At 39.7% G+C, this 21,308-nt stretch overlaps 2 protein-coding genes across 4 annotated transcripts in view; one reads left to right on the top strand and one right to left on the bottom strand.

The window, feature by feature from the left end:
- The window catches only part of LOC135498977 (atrial natriuretic peptide receptor 1-like), an 813,512-nt gene that overhangs the window by 321,177 nt on the left and 471,027 nt on the right, over positions 1-21,308 (top strand). The gene's annotated exons all lie outside the window — the stretch shown is intronic.
- Positions 1-21,308, bottom strand: part of LOC135498976 (zonadhesin-like) — a 96,086-nt gene that overhangs the window by 61,181 nt on the left and 13,597 nt on the right. For all 3 annotated transcript variants that reach the window (XM_064789555.1, XM_064789557.1, XM_064789556.1), the window contains exons 16-44: positions 20,785-20,904; positions 20,111-20,212; positions 19,434-19,553; positions 19,145-19,261; positions 17,926-18,027; positions 17,332-17,451; positions 16,986-17,102; positions 16,177-16,278; positions 15,572-15,691; positions 15,270-15,392; positions 14,523-14,624; positions 14,096-14,215; positions 13,264-13,386; positions 12,781-12,882; positions 12,114-12,233; positions 11,813-11,929; positions 10,221-10,322; positions 9,327-9,446; positions 8,977-9,096; positions 7,877-7,978; positions 7,259-7,378; positions 6,543-6,668; positions 5,765-5,866; positions 3,739-3,858; positions 3,056-3,175; positions 2,229-2,330; positions 1,578-1,697; positions 1,283-1,402; positions 484-585 (exon numbers count right to left, since the gene is read on the bottom strand). In XM_064789555.1, coding sequence (XP_064645625.1) covers positions 484-585; positions 1,283-1,402; positions 1,578-1,697; positions 2,229-2,330; positions 3,056-3,175; positions 3,739-3,858; positions 5,765-5,866; positions 6,543-6,668; positions 7,259-7,378; positions 7,877-7,978; positions 8,977-9,096; positions 9,327-9,446; positions 10,221-10,322; positions 11,813-11,929; positions 12,114-12,233; positions 12,781-12,882; positions 13,264-13,386; positions 14,096-14,215; positions 14,523-14,624; positions 15,270-15,392; positions 15,572-15,691; positions 16,177-16,278; positions 16,986-17,102; positions 17,332-17,451; positions 17,926-18,027; positions 19,145-19,261; positions 19,434-19,553; positions 20,111-20,212; positions 20,785-20,904 — 3,303 coding nt within the window. The remainder of the gene's footprint in view (positions 1-483; positions 586-1,282; positions 1,403-1,577; positions 1,698-2,228; positions 2,331-3,055; positions 3,176-3,738; positions 3,859-5,764; positions 5,867-6,542; positions 6,669-7,258; positions 7,379-7,876; positions 7,979-8,976; positions 9,097-9,326; positions 9,447-10,220; positions 10,323-11,812; positions 11,930-12,113; positions 12,234-12,780; positions 12,883-13,263; positions 13,387-14,095; positions 14,216-14,522; positions 14,625-15,269; positions 15,393-15,571; positions 15,692-16,176; positions 16,279-16,985; positions 17,103-17,331; positions 17,452-17,925; positions 18,028-19,144; positions 19,262-19,433; positions 19,554-20,110; positions 20,213-20,784; positions 20,905-21,308) is intronic.

The following is a 21,308-nucleotide window of genomic DNA, read 5'->3' as shown; positions in this document are numbered from 1 at the left end:
ACCAAAACCAACTTTGAAATCACCCAGTGTATGTGTATATTTTCGTAGGCCCACGACGGGAGGAAGTTTATCTGGCCCTCTATTTGATTGAACGCAGCGTCAATGGCAATCGTGGCTTGAATAGGTTAATAAGACACCCAAGCAGGCAGGACAAATGCGAGTGGGGTGATTTTATTTGTGTCTTGTTATAGTTACCATAAGTATAGAGGACGGTTTTTATCGACCATTCACATTCAAATACTAGAGGATTATAGAAAGCCTAAAAATTACTCCATTACGGGCCTGGAAATGTGCACTTGGTCAAGATCTGGCTTGACGTTAGGAGTGCGAAACTAGGGTAATGTTTTGAGACACATTGTATATGAATATTTTGCCATTTGGTAGCAATTTTAAGGCTTGACACAATGCAACACGCAATACATTATAGACAGTGCGCAAGCCATCTGTAAACGAATGTCACCCAATTGCAAAATTAAAACTTACGTTTGCAGCAAACACGTCCTTTCGGGTTACTTTTAGCAGGTATTACCCATCCTCCAAGCCGTCTGCATCTGATATATGTCATAGTTGGATATGGACATTTTTCTACGAAAAGGAAATAATGTTATGAATCGCCTCTATTTCTTTACAAGTGTCCCTGTAGTGGTGGCCGTATTATCGGGGAAAATCAGAGTTATTGGGTAGCAATGATATTTTTGACATCCCATAGCAATTTGCTGCAGCACCTTAATCATCAGAGTGTGATTATATGCATCATAACACAATAAATGCTGGCCATTCCATCGCAGAGAGCGTACGTCTAAAAAGAGCGCCGCCTAAATAGTTATCCATGACAGGTATGTCCTTCCCAACTACCAAACCAACCGATGCATGATTTTTTGCGCTCATCGTTGATTTGTGATAAAACTCCAGGAAACTCATTTCAACATTAGGAAATTGTCAGCCAATGACACGGTTGTACCTCTCCTCGGAATGTTGTACATAAACGAATGGGTTCATTTTTTACACATAACACTTAATACAGTACTATAGATGTAGGTTTAGGTTATAAAGCTCTCTCAAATATAATCATAAAAAAATACTGTTTTTAAACGACTAGAAGCATTAAGATGACTCTAATTTGACAAACTGTCCATTTGAATAAGTTGCTCGATATAGAAGATGGTTCCACTGGTATTTCACGGCGAGCACAACTTCCCATACCTATTTTACTTTTAGGATGTTGTCAGTAATACTTACGTATAACCGAGCAGCATGATTTGCGATGTTAATTGATACTTACTTATTTGTATGCAGCAGGAATAGCCGGCTGGACAAGTGCAGGTATTGCGGGCAGGTCTCGTCCCTTTAGGACATCGGCCCCTGTTGCATCTACCTCTGCATCCACGCAGTTCACATGTGTCTGAAATGCAGAGATAACTAGTGTGTGTATCATATGCTTGTCACATATTCATGTGTTTGTTCCTTTGCCCTCCACCGCTTATGTTTCATAGTCTTAATCTTGATTACACGCCCGGGTCATATTTTATAAGTTTTTTATATCATGGCCGCAGTCATAACTGAGAACTGTCACTTACATTTGCAGCATACTAGACCGGGCCGGCAGGAGCATCTCGGTGATCTTATTGGGTATCTGCATGTCCGCTTGGGTGCACATCGCGCCTTCTGAGCTCTACAGTTTCTTGCACATGTTGGGACTAAACAAAAACAATAACAGCTTTAGAAAACTGGAAAGCTTGATCTCTTCTTACATCTATATGAATTTACATACGTTGACGATGTTAGAGCAGTAGAACAGCTATTAGCAAGTGTCGTGTTAGGCAGGTTTACCAATTTTGGGTGTTTTCGTCATTCAGTGTTGCATTGTTGCGACTTAAATGTTGTTCTCTATCCCTTTAGTGCAAAGCCCTGGCCATGCCTAGCTGGCTATTGAAGGGAAACACGTACATATGGCAAACTACCACGTATTTGACCCGATTTACATTGGATTCCGTAGGTTTCTGCAACGACCGGTTCAAATGCCAAATATCCACTGTCATGAATACGCTCACTGAGGCTTAAAATACGACAAGACATAAGCAAAAAGTCACATCCTCACATGTGACATTGTGAATTGTATGTAAACATTGGTATGGTAAGCAATGCGAGGAACATGCAGTGTATGACATATACATATGCATGCCGTATGTAAACAATAAATGTCACCCCTATGCAAAATTAGGACTTACGTTTGCAGCAAACACGTCCAGCTGGGTTATTTGTAGCGGGTATTACCCATCCTCTAAGCAGTCGGCAACTGATATATGTCCTAGCTCGATATGGACAGTTGCCTGCGAAAATAGAATAAAATTAGGACTCGCTTTTATTTTCCATATCAGTGTCCCTTTAGTCGTGTCCGTGTTATCGGGAAAAAAACTGGCCTAATTAGCGGAACTTTTAAATTAAGCGAGTATGACATGTATCATAACTAGACAATTTTTGGCAATTCGACGCCACTGCCTTTAATTAAAATTGGCGATTGCAAACATGTTATCAACCCGGCTAAACAATTATCCGCGAGAGTTATTTCCTCTTCCAACGACCAACCGGTGCACTCGATTATCTGAAATTGTTGATACAGAACCAGAAAATCCCTTTTAACATCAGAAAATCGTTTGACCATGAAAAGGCGTACGGCCTTACTTCAATCCTTGTACATAGATAAATGGAGTGATAACTTACGCAAAAATGAAAGAGTGCTATACGGACGGTTCATTGAGGCAAAAAAATTGTGCTTTTTGTCTTACAAGTTGATTGTTATATAAATGAATCGATTGCCTCATAAGTGTTTAAAAACATTTATAAGACCTCTGTGTCTTGTTTGGAGTCGCCTCGAACCATATCCTTTCATATGATTTTTTTTTCTTTTTAATTTTGTTAAATCAGACTCTGATTGAATAAATTATCCATTCACAATTTTTCCTCCGCAAAGTCGATTGTTTGATGGCTCGTCTTGTATGTGACGGTGCGCACACATTCTCATACAAATATTCTTTGGAGATGTTTTAATACTTACGGTGGCAGCATGAGTAGCCTAGCGGACAAGTGCAGGTCCTTTGGCTCAGCTGTCTCAACCCTGTAGGACATCGGCGGCCTCTGATGCATTTACCTTTGCACCCGCGGAGCTCACAGGTGTCTAGAAAACAAAAACAATTGTGTAGCATACGCTTGTAGTACATTTTACATACTTAAACTATTCACTTGTGGCAGCCCATCTGGCGGGTGTTCCACTTTCAGCCTTTTTATAGATCTAATCCCGCTGCAAAGAGGGCGGGTTGATGAGGCGGGTTGCGACTAAATGCAAACTGGTTTTTTTACATATAACTTCAAGCCAGGGGCGTTCTGATTTCAGGTCCTGCTTGTTATACAGAGTGAAAAATATGGTTTCTGTAACAGAGAAGTAGGCGGAACTAGATGGAGAACTTAGATGGAAAACTTAGATGGAGAAAACGAGAAAAAAGCAATTATATTAGGTGTCTAACTTTGGGGTTTTATTGGTTTAAACATGTTTATATTTTATAGTTTTTATCATTCTTGCCAGTTCATAATTTTGAAAACAACTAAATGAATAACAAAGGTGATTGAATAGATCAAAGGTATTATGATTGACGCTCAAAACATTTTTTTTGTCGCCTCTTACTTTGGAATACATATAGCCTATGTTGCCTCAATCATAACAGAACAATTATTGTCACTTACATCTGCAGCATACTTGGCCCGGCCGGCAGGAGCATCTCAGTGATCTTATTGGGTATCTGCACATCCGCGTGGGTGCACATCGAGCCTTGTGGGCTCTACAGTTTCTTGCACATGTTGGGACTAAAACGCAATAAAAGCAGTAAAATTGAAAAGCCATGATCACTTGATACATCTACTCATCATGCATTGCAATAGAGTGTTTTCACGGTCAGCCATGTTAAGAGGGCAGAACAATAGTTTGTCGTGCCAGACTAAGTCAACTGCTGTCATGGTCATTTGGACTTGCTTTCTTTTGTCTGCCCTCCCATCACCCCCAACACGTCACGTGAAGCCACTCTATCTATATCATAATACTATAAGGCGGCTCGCTAAAGTGCCATTTGGGGGTAGTGTTTCGTCTGGAAATTTTGCACGTTTGCAGGTGATATGTTATCCTGATGCAACGTCATGTTTATTTTCGGAAATTTACTTCAGCGGAGCAGTAATGAGGGATTTTTAATCGGACACGGTCAATTCTCCTTATACACGGAAGCCAAGCCATTGCTGTTTAGTTATGCAGGGGATTAATGAATCACCTGCACTCCCACCCCACAGGGTGACTTACACTACCTGTTGAACGGCTGGCTGTAGGGGGGTGATTGGAACAGCCTGTACACGTGTTGACCTGCTGAACCAAGGTTAATGTTATTTTTCAATCCACGATTGTAGGCCTAGGTCACCTGATCTTCGAGATTTCGCGGGGAAAGAAATTGTAAACAAACGTATGTGTGCAGTTCAAATGTAAACAAAAATGTATTTTTGGTATTTTCGGTTGCTGGACTTGGGTTTTCCCGCAGTAAGGAGCTGGGGTCAAATTGGTGGTCTATTGTTTATGGGTGCTGTGTTAGCCAGAGCTAACTCGTGATAATGAAGGTTACCATGGTATGTTTATGAGCTCACCACAGCTCTCAATACTTGATCTGAAGAGGCGCGCTGAACCTGAAATGGCCTTATCAGCCGAGGGAGCTGCTCACGGTGCTGAACTTCTAGCTTGCCTGTCGAGTAAGTGCCTTGCCCGAGACCTGCATGGCTACATGTAGGAGGAGCACGCATTTTAAAGTTATAGTAGTGATAGTGCAATTGGTTCGAGCCATTTGGAGGCCGACATGTGAAGGCCTATCTGCATGGGTACTCCTTCTCCGTATAAAAAGGCGCATATTGCTGACGAAGGAACGAGGCATTGCCTCATCATCTCTTTCGGACCAACTGATATACTTTTATATGCACGCATACAGCACGCCACAGCTAGGTCCGAGTCTGTGGACAAATGGTTGGTTTAATTTGTCTCTTCGATATGGCTCCTTTGATATTGCATTAGATGTTTATTGCAATTCAATCTATTCAAGGTATAGCCCATTTGAACCTGCCTGCGCCACGGGTACAATGCTAGTAGGTTAATAATGTCAAAGTAACATAATGTATATACAGTACAATAGAACTTGCAATAAGCGAGCCCAGCGGATAATTAAAATAGGAATAGATCTTTTTATTTATACACTGTATTGGCAGCAATTCAAGCCTATGGGTGAATAGGTCTAGTCATCAATTTCATTAGATGATGAGTGTTGTTACCCTAACACCAAAGCCCTTTCAAATAGGACTGTTACGTCGTAATGGACTTACTTTATTATTCGCCTTGACCATGTATAAATAAAAACCTAGGCCTATTCCGATTTCCCGCAGCGCTCGCTTATTGCATGTTCTACAGTATGTTTGGTACTTTCATCGTGGCTTAAAAACATGGTACAGTAACTAAAATGTGACATCCTAACAAGCATGACAGGTGACAACGTTAATTCTCGGCGATTGGTATTTTAAGACAATTCTGGGGTGGCCTCGCAACATGCAATGCATTACATGTATGCCGTCTGTAAACGAATGTCACCTCTTGGCAAAATTATATAGAATAATACAACACGCAATGCATTACAGGTGCACGCGAATATCGTCGCTAAACAAATGCAATCTATGCAAAATCGAGACTTACGTTTGCAACAAACACGTCCTTTCGGGTTGCCTGAAGCGGGTATTACCCATCCTCCAAGCCGTCTGCAATTGCTATATGTTCGAGTTAGGTATGGACATTTGGCTACGAAAAGAAAATAATGTAAGAATTCGCGAATACCTCTACATCCATGTCATTGTCCATAATGGTGGCCATGTTGTCGGAGAAAAGAGAAAAACGACCATCAGGTCGCAATGATGATTTTAATATAACAGTACAATCATATAGCCGTAGCATCTAAATCATCAGAGTATTGTATATATCATACATGAACCCGAAAATTTGTTGCAATGCCAGCGACGGCGACAAAAAGCGACGAATTCAAACAGGAAATCATGCCGGCTATATCTATCGATGACATTAATTTCACATTCCAATGTCCCACCGGTGCCAAAGTTTTATGCAGTCACCGGATATTTTCACCATTGCACCAAACGATCCATTTCAAAATACGGAAATTTTTGTTATGAAGCGGTATTTCCATTCTTCGGATCATTTTACATAAACGACTGGACTGATATCTTATGCATAACAATTTTGCGAGAGACCTTAATGAATACGACGGTAGATTAGGTAAAAAGTTCACTCAAATTCAACGACAAGACTGCTTTGTTTTGTATTGAATCAACTCGTACCACGGTCATTTAATGGCCTCAAATTTAATAAATTATCTTCTCATGCGAATTCTTCAGTCTGGTATCCAAAGGGCAAGCGCATCTTCTCATTCTTTATTTTCCCTTTGAGTTGTTTCAATACTTACGTATGCGTGTGCAGCAGGCGTAGCCTAGCGGGCAAGTGCAGGACCTCATATTCATCAGCCTGCTCCCTGTAGGACATCGGCGGCCTCGTATACATCTACCTCCACACCCACGTAGCTCACAAGTGTCTGAAATATAGAGATAACTGTCGAACGCACTTTGTATCATACTTTTTGGAATATTACATCGTGTATATCTCGTCTAGCTCCCCCCCCCCCTGTTTTTAGCCCCATTATGGCCTCAAGAGACACGAACACCATTGCATATTTATAGGTTGAGGGTTTCAGACCTATCAATCAGACGCGAGTATGTTTTTAAATGTCAAGTGTATATTTGGAGAGGTATTGAAAAGATATTTGGTGTGGCAATTCTACAGATATAAAGAAATTATTTAATGAAAAAAATAAATTTGAACTTTGCTAATTTGGCAATAGGGGGCATGTTTTGAGATTTTTCTGCCAGTTGGCTTAAAAGAGTGGAAATATCAACGTTTGTCCAATTTGTCGATTATCCAAAAATTTCCATGGTCAAATACCTGTTTATTTACTTTTCACCATTTACTTGCCCGACTGTCCGGAATATCATATCAAAATTTCAGATTCATAACCCCACGCAGTATTTAATGCGTCGCGGTCAAGCATTACTATTTACCTGCTAAAAGGCTTAAAAAGTCAATGGCGGTCTTGTCTCTCAATGATTACTGAGAGTTGACACTTACATTTGCAGCATACTAGGTCGGCCCGGCAGTAGCATCTCGACGAGGTTATTTTGTATCTGCATAACCGCTTGAGTGTACATCCTGCCTTCTGCGCTCTACAGTTCTTCGCACATGTTGGGACTAAAGAACAATAAAAGCGATTAGAAGTTAAAAGCATGATATATATCTTATAATTACATATACTCACGAATTTTCAGTGCGTAAATAATGTTTCAAGAATACAAATGTATATTTGCAACAGTGGCTCGTTTGGGTGGTTTTTAACGATGTTTCCGATATTCAATGGGTTTTTTTTGTCATTGTTTGGGACATGAACGTTCTTCCCTCACTTTGGTTGCATCCGGTTTGCATTGCATTCAGTAAATTTATGCAGTGGTTCAAATACCAAGTGACTATTGACACGAGTCGAACGTTCTTTGACATTTAAGGCATAAAAACATGACATGACGATAAAGTGAAGTTACATTCTTACAGGTGACAAGGTGAACTACATGTGAACATAGGACTTGTACTGCATGAACTTTATGGGCTTGACACACTGCAACACCCAATGTATTGCAGGGATATATGGATGTCGTCGGTAAACAAATGTCGTCCCTATGCAAATTTAGGACTTACGTTTGCAGCAAACACGTCCTCTCGGGTTACCTGACGCTGGTATGACCCATCCTCCAAGCCGTAAGCAAACCAAAATTGGCAAAGTTGCGTGTGGACATTTGTCTGCAAATGGAAAACAATTTTAGGACTCTACTCTTTTTCCATATCAATGTCCGAATATATAGCTTTGGCCATATCGGGAAAGAATCGACTTTTTGGGGTCGCAATGATGACATTGTGATCACATTATGATCAGGCATAACATTTTAATCAATTGTGATGATATGTATCATAACTCAACAAATTATGGCCATTTGATCCACCGCCAGCGCCTAAAAAGTGACGAATTTAAACATGTCATTACACCGGCCATAAACCATCCATATTATGCTACCAAATGTTCTTGGCCAATAGCGTAACTCGATTCACATAATGTGATTTCAAGTCATCACATCGTATCGGATCCAAAAAAGCAATAACGGATCCAAAAAAATGTCGTAACGGATCCTAAAAGGTTTTAATCCAATCAAAATGAAGTTTACAAATGATCTTGGATGGTCGCCGGTAGTTACGTTTAAGAAACATTTGGTTGCATAATATAGCAAATAGTGGATGTTTAAGGTCGTCCAATATGGAATTTTGATGGACGAAGAAATGTCATGGCGGACTCGCAAAGCCTAGTCCGCCATGACATTTCTTCGTCCATCAAAATTCCATATCGGACTCCCAAACATCCACTATTTGTATAATGATGGGTATTACCCATGCCAACGACAGATTATTGATTGTCCAGTCATCTAAGATTTTTACTGCGGCACCAGAAAACCTCACTCAACATCAAGAAGTCGTCTAACCGTCGAAACGGTAGTTAACGCCTTCCTTCGGATTTTTTACATAAACGAATGGATTCATATCTTACTCATAACAATTAATTTAGTACTGAGCGGAAGATTGAGGTTAAAAACTCACTCGATAAGACTGCCTTGTTGTCTTCTTAAACGGTTCGAATCACAGTCAATAAAATGACTCTAATTCAGCGAACTATCCATTCACACTTTGTTCCTCGGTTTTGTATCAAACGGCAGGCATATTTTTTCATTGTAACAAGTTGCAATACTTACGTATACGTGAGCAGCAGGAATAGCCTAGCGGACAAGTGCAGGTACCCCGGTGCGGTCTCCACCCTTTAGGACATCGGCCCCTCAAGCATTTACCTTTGCATCCGGCTAGCTCACATGTGTCTGAAATAGAGAGATTACTGATGCACACAATGTGTAACATATGTTTGTGGTACATGTACATGCACATTTTCCTTTACTTAAACGTTTGACCTCCAACTATTTTATGTCGTCTAGTATTTCTCTGGAATACTTGATCGAGTTATTTTCATTCCCTTTTATCATGGCCCGGTTAAAAGGTTATCATATTGTGTTTTTTTTCATGTTTTCATCATTTTGCATTTTTCACTTACACTTGCAGCATACTAGGCCTGGCCGGCAGGTGCATCTTGAGGTGATAAGTGGGTATCTGCACGATCGCCTTGATGCACATTGCGCCTTGACAATTTTACAGTTTCTCGCGCATGTTGGTACTGAAAAAACAATTACAGAATTTAAAAAAAGTGGAAACAAGTTGATATCTACGTATGAATATCAAAAGGTTAATTAATCTAAGTCAATTATTATCATGTATAAAAGAAGAATGTTTAACGAGCTCTTGTTTAGATTGGCTAGCACATCGTTCGTATTTTCAATATAGGTTTTCTTTGTAATTAAACTGCTATAATGCATTAAACGTTGAACTAATTGGCTTGCTTCTCTGTTTAAATAATTTGATTACAACCCAATACTGAACATTTCCCTCCAAATAAAACCAGGACAAAGCAATTAGAAAAGTATTTTACATTTTTGAGTGTTTCGGTTTTCAGTCTTTTTTGTCACTGTTTTGGATAGATTTCTCTCTCTACCTTTTCCTGGTAGATCTGTCTATTAGCTGTCGACTAATAGAGGGGGAAAAATTCATGTATTTTCTTATCTATTTTTCTCCCACAGTATTACCCATCCTCTTAGCGGGGTTTTATGAAAAACACAGAAATATGGTAAACTGCCACGTATATTGCACATGATTTACATTGGATTATGTACATTTCTGCCACGCGTTACATGCCAAATGGCTATTGTCACGAGTATGTTCAATTAGGCTTGAAAACACGACACGACATTAAAATGAGAAGTGACATTCTTACAGGTGACGACCTAAACTCTCTATGTGAAAATGGTAGGTATATGGTTGCATTTTTAGGGTTTGACACTATATAAATGCCTTCTGTAAACGAACGTCACCCCTATGCGAAATCAAGACTTACGTTTGCAGCAAACACGTCCTTTCGGGTTATTTGAAACAGGTATTACCCATCCTCCAAGCCGTTTGCAATTGGCATAAGTTCTAGTGGGGTATGGACATCTGCCTACAAAGAGAAAATAATGTGAGGAATCGCCTCTATATTTCCATATTAAAGTGTCCCTACATTAAGTGGTTCCCATGATATTGGGTAGAAAATCAGACTTATAAAGTCCCAATGATAATTTTGACAACTAAATCGTCGGAGAATGATAAAGCGAGTGGATAACAAAATATTGCGCCGACTTATAAGGGTTAATGACCAGATATCCAGTCTATGGAAATGAAAGCTTGTGAATACTAGGTTCTGAGTGTTTTCCACCGTATAATAAATTTTACCTTAAAAATTCTTTGATATTTTTAGATTAAAGGCAAAATTAAAATGAAGGGTTAAAATATGCCAAGTCCAAATAATAGCAAAGCAATATTCTCGTCAAGACGAATGTTATCCAACAATTCAGAGCACTGCATCTTAAAAGGCAATGCTAATGAAAATCCGTGTATTTTCTTATCTATTTTTCTCCCACAGCGTGTGTAAATTTCCTTTTAATTTTGCCATGGGTGTTCAAGGTATGTCAGATAAAAGAAGTGCCAATGTCGATTTCATCATCGTTGTCTGAGAGTGACCTATATGCAGATTACACGAAGTGATGAAGTGGCCCACCATCGTACACCGATACTCCCCTAAGTCTCCTTTACCGTGCATCACCTGATGCAAACATTGTTTGAGACTATGACATGTGTCTGTTAAGAAAAGTAATCAGGTCCAAAAAAAAAATTTTTCGGTGCTCAATGACAATTAATTGACAGGTAATATTCCGGACATCATCCGCAGGCAACGTCTCGGGAACCATTTTGGACCTTGCAACTTTTTACAAGATGATTTCAATAGGCTCCCAAAAAAATAAAGTCTAAGATTTTCGTACCAACTTCGCATAATAGTAACAAACATTATGAGATCTATGTAATGAACTATATTTCACTAGAGCAAAAAATCAAAAGTTATTGACCCCTATGAAGTTGGGCGCGTATTGTTATCCACCCAATATATCATAACTCGAAAACGTTTGGCCATCGATTGCCGGCGGCGTACGTTTTAAAAGGCCACACTGGTCTCTGGTCTGGTTCTTTCTTGACGGAGTTCCGCTGCGGTAAATCTGGTGCAAGACCAGTTCTGACTGGTTGATTGAACTGCTTCGTTCTCAGTCATCTGTGACAGTAAATTGGATGCCATGGTGTCATATAAGTGGTTGCCAATTTCCAAAATACTGTCAAGGAAATTAACAAATTAATCTCGGTTTCCTTTTTTTGAAACACCCTGTATATATACGGTAGATCGAGGCGAAAACGCACTCGAAGTTAAAAATCGATAAATCTTCCCAATCTGTTTTTTTTTAATTTTTAAAAGGCTCGAACCACGGTCATTTGAATGACTCTGATTTAACAGATTATCCATTCACATTAGTTCCACGGTTTAGTAGATGGCTCCTACTATAATGTATCCAACGGAATGCACATGGTCATACTTATTTTCTTTTAAGATGTTTTAATACTTACGGTAGCAGCAGGAATAGCCTACTGGACATGTGCAGGTCCGCTTCAGCTGCCTCATCCCTGTAGGACATCGGCGGCCAAAAAAGCATTTACCTTTGCATCCGCGTAGCTCACATGTGTCTGAAATACAGAGATAACTGAAGCACGCACTGTGTATCAATTTCGTTCGTGGTACATATTTTCTATTGGTAATTTTGCCCTCTACAGTCTATTTCTTGACTCGTATCACCTTGGAATACATTGCCAATTTGTGTTCCATCTTTTACTATCATGCCCCGACTCAAAACTGATAATTGTAACTTACACTTGCAGCATACTAGGCCGGGCCGGCAGGAACATCTAGACGATTTTATTTCGAACTTGCAATTCCGCTTTGGTGTACATCGCGCTCTGTACGCTCTACAATTTTTCACACATGTTGGGACTGAATCAATAAAAGTGTAGAGCAAAATGAAAAGCTTGATATCTTGTTACTAACGAAATTAAATATGTTGATAAGATTAGAAAGATAGAGTTTATATTTGCAACAGAGGCAGGTTAGGCAGAATTTACCCTTTCTAGTGTCTCCCTTTAAATGCATTTTATGTCATTTTTTGACTGCTTTGTTATTCAGTGTTCCCAAAATTACAAAGTGCTGGTCTGTCCAGCTGTCCAATGTATGGAAAAACTTCAATATGACAAACATACATGTATGGTGCAACTGATTTACATTGGATTTAGTGTGTCTCTACTTCGATCCGAACGCTATCTGTCTATTATTATGAGTACGTTATACTATATATTGCTTATAAACACGACACGTCATTTAATTGAAGAGCGACATTATTATCAAAGTAAACATCGGTGTTTTGGTATTTTAAGCAGTTTTAGGGTTTGCCAAAATGCAACACGCAATGCACTACAGGCACATTATTCATGCCGTCTGTAAACAATTACATTGTATGTCATCCTTATGCAAAACTAAGACTTACGTTTGCAGCAAACACGCCCAAGGGGGACACCTGAAGCGGGTATTGTCCATCCTCCAAGCCGTCTGCAATTTAAATATGTCCTTGTTCGATATGGACACTTCTCTACAAAAAAATAATGTTATGATCACAAAATATACAATCAGCCAAAGCGACAAATTTGCCCATTCCACCGCCGACGGCGTCTGTCTAATAAAGAGACGAATTAGTTATTCGCGACAGGTGTTTTTTTTCAATTCCAACGATGCACCGGTGCCAGATTTTTGTGAACTTTTCGAGATTTGTAATATATCACCATAAAAATGTCTTTCAACTCAGGGAAATTTCTTTGTTTTCTTTTGAATGGACTCGAACTACCGTCGTTAAAGACTTTAATTTAACAAATTATCAATTATTACCATTCCTCGGTATCGTGGATGGTTCCTCTAGTATTGGACGAGTACACCTTCTCATACTTATTTTTCCTTGAGATGTATTAATACTTACTGATGATTTTGCAGCAGGAATAGCCGGCTGGACAAGTGCAGGAATTCCGGAGCGGTCTCCTCCCATTAGGACATCGGCGGCCTTTTATGCATTTACCATTGCATCCACGAAGCTCACAGGTGTCTGAAATGAATTGAAAACCAACGCATGCGCTCTGTATCAAACGTTTGCGGTAAATACTCTAGGTCGGTACATTAATTTTAGGCTGGACTGCCCCTAGTTTATGCATTAATCAGGCAAAGGAAGATTCTTGCTGATTGGTTCTAACTGGTCGGTCTTCAGGTTGCCATGAGTTTATTGACAGTGGTTAGCATTGGGAATCAACTGATCACTTGTGGCCTAACCCGTCCCTATACTTCTATCAGTGTTTGTGGTTTTGTCGATCAGTGTCACTGTGGATTAACGACAAATCTTCAGAAAAGAAATAGTGCAAATACTGAAGTGAAATCTATATAGGCCTGACATTGTGAACTCTTACAATGAAATTGACGCAAAGGCGAATCGCATAACCTTGAGACAAATTGGTGTCGCACTAGTCAAATGAACCATGACGTATATTGGCTAAGACAATCGGATTCACGCCATCCGTCGAAGAAAAGATGTCAGCAACATCGCGTAGATGAAAGCAAGTGGAAAAATCTCTACTATGTGCCTATTTTATAAAAAGCGAATATGTGTCTAGAATCTACCAAATTTATGTATTATTTATATAGTTGTACAGTCATGTATATAATATACACCAAATTCGAAATCAACTAAAAAATAAAGTTATTTGGACATTTTTTATCCTTTTCTATCATAGCACAAGTCAGAACTGAGAACTGTCACTTACATTGGCAGCACACTAGGCCGGGCCGGCAGGAGCATCTCTGCGATCTTATTGGGTATCTGCATGTCCGATTGAGTGCACATCGTGCCTTCTGCGCTCTACAGTTCCTCGCACATGTTGGGACTAAAACAGCAATACAACCGCACAATAAGTAAAACAAAGTTATATCTTATTTTATCAACTCATGAATTTCAGGAAGTCAATAAGGCTAGCGTAATAGAATGCATAATTCATACATGCGGCTCAAAGCCAAATTTCTATTTCCACTAGTACGTGCAGTGAGGTTTAAAAACAAAAAACACGAAATTGAAGAGAACGGTGACAACCTTACATGTTACAACTGAAAGCAAACCAAGGGCTTGCCAAAATGCAACAGTCAGTGCATTACAGGCACATAAGCACGTCATTCCTATGCAATATTGGGACTTACGTTTGCAGCATATACGTCCTTTCGGGTTACCGGAAGCGGGTATTACCCATCCTCCAAGCCGTTTGCAAATGGCATATGTTCTAGTCGGGTATGGACATTTGCCTACAGAGAGAAAATAACGTCTTTATTTCAAAATGCTAGTAATTTTCCCTAGTTGTGGCCATATTCAGAATTATGGGGTCGCATTGATGATTTTGACATCGCATTATGATACTCCGTAACGTCTAAATCATCAAAGTATAATACGTAGCATAACTCTACAGATTTTGGATATTCCACCGCCGATGGCATACATCTCAAAAGAGACGATTTCAAACATGCTACCACGCTGGCTAAATAGCTATCATTGACGGGTAATTCCCATTCCATCCACCCAACGGTACCAGCTTGATGTGCACTCATCGGATATTTTTAACGCAGCGCTAGAAACTCCCGTTTGACATCGGGAGATCGTCTGACCATGAATGGCATACTAGTACCTCCCATCGAGATAGTTGTACATAAACGAGTAGATTGATATCTAACACATAACAATTGATTGAGTTATACGGTAGATTTAGGTAAAAGGCTCACTCAAGTGTGAACATCGATAAGACAGCTTTGTTTTCTTTTGATTTGGCTCGAACCTCAGTCAATGAAATGACTCTATAGGCAAATTAAACGCTTGTTCCTCGGTCTGGTAATGTAACAGCAAGCACGTCATCGCCTCTCATCTATTTTGCTTTTAAGATGTTAATTGATACTTACCAATACGTTTGCAGCAGGAATAGCCGGCTGGACAAGTGCAGGAATTCCGAAGCGGTCTCCTCCCATTAGGACATCGGCGGCCTCTTATGCATTCACCATTGCATCCACGAAGCTCGCATGTGTCTGAAATACAGAGATGATAACTGATCAACTCACTGCGTATCATACGATAGTAGACTATGTGTATTTGTTTATACGTTTGCCCGCTTTATAACCGTTTATTAGTCTTAACCTGGATTACATGCCAATGTTTTTATCCTTTTCTATCATAGCCCCAGTCATAACTGAGAATTGTCACTTACATTTGCAGCATACTAGGCCGGGCCGGCAGGTGCATCTCGGCGATTTTATTGGGTATCTGCACATCCGGATTGGGGCACATCGTGCCTTGTACACTTTACAGTTGTATTTGCATGTTGGGACTGAAAAAGCGATATTAGCGTTACATAAAATGAAAAGCATATTTTCTTGACTGTACGTTGATATCGTTAGAATAGTTGGATATATTTGTAACAGAGGCACGCCAGACAGGTTGGGTGTTTCCGTTTTTTGTCATTGTTTGTGACTAAAACTTCCTTCTGTATATCCAGCCATTGCAAAGTTCTAGTCAGAATAACTGTCCACTGCATGGACGCAGAAATATGGCAAACAACCACGTTTGTTGGACCCGATTTACTTTGGATTCGCGACGTTTTCTGCCGTGGTTCAAATGTTAAATGGTCATTGCCACGAGTACGTTGATCGAGGCTCAATTATATATTATAATTATGGCATTATAGATTTAGTGAAAAGTGACTTTTCTACCGGTGACAAAGTGAATTCTATTAACATTGATATGTGTAGCAATACATTGCAGGTGTATATTCCTGTCGTCTGTAAACAAATGTCCCCCAAAATTAGGACTTACGTTTGCAGCAAACACGTCCTTTCGGGACACCTGTAGCGGGTATTGGCCATCCTCCAAGCCGTATGCACATCAAAATTGATCTAGTTGGGTATGGACATTTGCCTACAAAGAGAAATTAATGTCAGAACTCGCGTCTACGAAGAGAAATTGATGTTTAAATTCGTCTCTATTTCCATATCTATGTGTACCTAGTTGCGGCCATGGTATAGAAAAGGATAGACTTATAGGGTCGCAATGATGATTTTGACTATGAATCACCAGCATATGATGTGTATCGATAATACAAGTCAATCTTTTTGGTAATTCGACCACCAGCGGCAGATGTGTGTATAGGAGAAAAATATTCAAACATGATAACACGCCGGCTGATCAGTTATCGTCCATCCATCAAGCACCGATGCCCGATTGTTGTACACTCGTCGATTATTTTCAATAAAGCACCAGGAAATGTATTTCAACGACAGGAAATCCTCTGACCATGAAACGAAGAACCTCCTTTCGTAACGTTGAACGTCATGGAATGTAGATTGAGGAAACAAACATTACAAAGCACAAACGAATGGTTTCGTATATCCTACACATAACAATTGAGTGAGTACTGTAAGCTCGATTGAGGCACACGTTTTGATATTAACATCGATAAAACAGATTTGTTTCCTTTTAATGGACACGAACGATGGTCATATGAATGACTCATAATCTAACATAATCATCTCATCATTCTAGTTCCTTTGTTTGGTGTAGGCGACTTCCGAAACAATCAACATCGAATCTACGTATTTTCGTTAAATATGTTTTTTTATACTTACGCGAGCAGCAGGAATAGCCTAACGGACAAGTGCAGGTTCTCGAGTTCAGCTGCCTCATCCCTCGAGGACATAGGCCTCGTACGCATTTACCTCGGCATCCACCCAGCTCACAAGTGTCTGAAATACAAAAAAATATAATTAATTTGTGTATCATACGTTTGTGTTACATATTTATTTCTTTTTACCATTTTGCCCACTACTGTTTTTTTTCTCACCGAGACTTACTTTTTTATACTTTTTGCCCTCTACCGCTTTTTCTCGTCAGTCTGACTGTGGTTGCCAGTCTAGTTTATTTATGTCTTTTTAAGCTATGATGGCCCCAAACATAATTGAAACTCTCACTTACACCTGCAGCACACTAGGCCAGGCCGGCAGGAGCATCTCGCCGTTCTAATTTTGTATATGCATGACCGCATGGTTGCACATCCTGCTTTGTATGCTCTACAGTTTCTCGCACATGTTGGGACTAAAAGAGAAATGAAACCGTAAATAGTAAAAAGCCAGAACTCGTATTACATCAACTTAATACATGCATTTTTCACCGCAATGTTTAAAATAGCCAAAGGAAAGACCATAAACAACAGAATGTCTATATGAAACAGTGACCCTTTAAGCAGGTGTAAGTATATGAATGAAATCCTTTTGTTATTTTTTTTCTATCATTGCTTGGGACTGAAACATTTCTCTGCATCCCCACTCCCCATATTGTAAACTACTGGTCTGCCTAGCTGTACATGTCGACTCGATGGAAAGACTTAAATATGGCAAACATGACCTCATATGTTGCTTCTGAGTACGTTCCTGCCAGTTTCTTATGCCAAATCCAAATTGTCACGAGGTCTAAGACTATTGACGTTGGCGTAAACTGTGATTTGACAAAATAAAAGGTGAGCTCCCTACACGTTACAAATTGTTATCCCTAGACCAAATGAGGACTTACGTTTGCAGCAAACACGTCCAACTGGGTTACCTGTGGCTGGTATTACCCATCCTCCAAGTTGTTTGCAACGGTGATATGTTGTAGTTAGGTATGGACATTTGCCTGCAAAAGGAGAGCAATTTAGGACTTGACTATCAGTGTCCGTTTGTATAGCGGTGGCCTTGTTATCGGAAAAAAAGTTATGGGGTCGCAATGATGTTTATTTCATACTTTAATCAGCTGTAACGTCCAATCATCAGAGTATTATACTTAGCATAACTCGACACATTTTGGCATTTCCACCTGTCATCGATAACTATTATAGATGACAGCTATGTGTCATTTCAACGCCCCATGATGCATATATATGTGAACTCATAGGATATTTTTGATGGAAGTGACTATTTGGCAAGCCCGGCTTACCAAACAGCGACTTTTTTTGTCCTGAATGGAGAGCCGAACTCTCTGGCTAATGTGTTGTAAAGTCTCCAGCTCGCCAAACAGGGTAGATTTTTTACCTGTTTGGCAAGCCCGGCTGGCCGAACAGGGTGGCCTTTTTAGTGCTGTTTGGCAAGCGGCTCTCCAAACAGGACAAAAAAATATGCCTGTTCGGCGAGCGGCTTGCCAAATAGACCCGGCCATTTTTAATATAGCACCAGAAAATCCAACGTCAGAAAATTTTGTGACCGTAGTACCAACCTTTAATTAATTGTACCTCAATAAATCAAATGATATCTCACACACAACAACAAGAGTACAAAACATACGGCAAATTGAGGAAAACAGCACAATCGAATTTAAACATCGATTACACATGGTTTCTTTTTAAAAGGCTCGAACTATGGTCATTTAAATGACTCTAATTTAACAAAGTATCCATTCACATTAGTTCATCTGAAGATGGGTGCTTTTTTACAAGTTACGGCAAGCACATCATCTCATACTTGTTTCTATAGATGAATGGAGCGATGACTCACACAAAACTATAAGACTATAAGATTATACGGACAGTTGACTGATCGAGGCAAAACGCACAATCAAATTGAACATGACTGATTAAACATCAATAAGACTGGTGTGTCTTCTTGTGAATCGGCTCCAACAACAGTCATTTAAATGACTTTAACAAATTATCCATTCACACTTCTTCCTCGGTAAAGTAGTGTGTCTGATGGCTCATCTTCGATATAACGGCGCGTCTTCTCATACAATTTGTCATTACGTATGTTTTGATACTTACGCGAGCAGCATGAGTAGCCTCCCGGACAAGTGCAGGTCCTTCCGCTCAGCTGTCTCATCCCTCTAGGACATTGGCCTCTAATGCATTTACCTCTGCATCCAGCAAGCTCACAGGAGTCTAAAAACAGAGAGGGTTGTGTTTCAATCGTTTTCTTGTACATATTTCTTATATAATTTTGCCCTGTATTGTCTATTCCTCGTCTAATCAAACTCTGGAATACATGTCAAATTTATTTATTTTTACCCTATACTATTATGCCCCCAATTATAAATAGTAAACTTTCACTTACACTTGCAGCATACTAGGCCGGGTCGGCAGGAGCATCTCGGCGATTTTATTGGGTATCTGCACATCCGGCTTGGGGCACATCGTGCCTTGTGCGCTTTACAGTTTCTTGCACATGTTGGGACTAAAGAAATAAAAGCGTAGAGTAGTAAAATAGAAAGCTTGTTGTTATATCTACTTATGAATTTCAATACGTTGAATAATAGAATGTCTATTTGCAACAGAGACACGCTAGGCATAATCAATTAAGGCTTTGGAGTGGTCCGTTTTCAAGCATTTTTTGTATTGTTTTTGGACTGAATAGTTATTTTGTGTTCCCCTATTGCAAAGTCCTGGACTGTCTAGCTGTCCACTGTATGGAAACACTTAGATATAGCAAAAAAACTATACGTGTATGTTGAAACTGATTTACTTTAGTTCATTTTAGTGTGCTTCTGCCACAAATGCCAATTGTTCATTCCAATGAGTATCCTACTTACGTTCAGTGTGGCTAAAATACACCACGCGCTATTACCAAGTGAAAAGTTACATCCATCTTGGCGTCATCGTGAACTCCATGTCAACATTATTGTTTTGGTATTGTAAGCATTTCTCGGGCTTTCTAAAATCCAACACGCGATGCAGTACAGGCATGTCGTCTGTAAACAATTAAATATTTCACGATGCGCAGTTATGACTTACGTTTGCAGCAAATACGTCCTTTCGGGTTACCTGAAGCAGGTATTACCCATCCTCCAAGCCGTCTGCAATTGGCATATGTTCTCGTTGGATGTGGACATTTGCCTACAGAAAGAAGACAATTTTAGGACTTGCCTCTATTCCCATATCTGATCACTGTCTCCAGTGGTGGCCATGTTATCGGAGGGAAGAGAAGACTTAACGAGTTGCAAGGATGGCTTTGACATCGATGACATATATTTTCCATTCCTACCTACCACTGATGCCAGATTTTTGTGCACTCATCGGAGATGTTTAATAAGCCACAAGAAAACCCTATTCAACATCAGAAAATTGTCTGAACAAGAAACGGTAGTGCCTCCCTCGGATCTTGTACACAAACACATGGTTTAATATTTTGCACAAAACGAAAGAATACTTGTTACTTGTATACGGTATATTGGGGTATAAAGCTCACTCAAACTGCTTTGTTTTCTTTTCAAACGGCACAGTCATTAGCAATTATTTACCTAAAATTACAACCATTCAAATTTGGAAGTCATATTCTGAATTGTCGTTAAAAAACTATAAGGGACAAAGTATAATTAAATAACTGATAGAATTATAACCAAATTGTGTATTCCGAAAATAAAAAAATGGCGCCGATAACACTACCCCAAAAATGTTTTAGTACTCACCAACAGGCGAGCAGCAGGAAGAGCCGAACGGGCAAGTGCAGGTATACCGGTGCTTTCTCCACCCTATAGGACATCGGCCCTTGTAGCATTTACCGCGGCATCCACGCATTTCACAGGAGTCTGAAAAAGAGAGATAATTGATGCACACAATGCGTATCATGCGTTTCTTTCTTGTTACCTATTCCTACTACTGCCTTTTTTCTCGCCTAGACTTTACTCGGCTACATGTACACATGCCAAGGTATACTCTAAAACCTCGAATACAAGGAACAAGGCTCCGCCCCTATTCATTACAATGGAGGAGGGATTCTAAGACCTTAATATTAATTCTTAAGAAACGACACAATAGGGTATCTTTTATTAGAAGAAATTGGCCTACTATAACAAATGATGTTGATTTCGTTTCACTGTCAATGTCGGCCAGTCACAGCAAGATTATAACACATGCTACTCCATTGGCCCATGTCATTGATAAAATAATAATACCAGACTTATTGGCCTTTTCCCATTCAAACCATTGGAAT

Source organism: Lineus longissimus, chromosome 14 (genome assembly GCF_910592395.1).
Source record: "Lineus longissimus chromosome 14, tnLinLong1.2, whole genome shotgun sequence".
Taxonomy (NCBI): Eukaryota; Metazoa; Nemertea; class Pilidiophora; order Heteronemertea; family Lineidae; genus Lineus; species Lineus longissimus.
The sequence above is the reverse complement of the archived record's forward strand: the minus strand, read 5'-3'. Positions and strand labels throughout refer to the sequence as shown.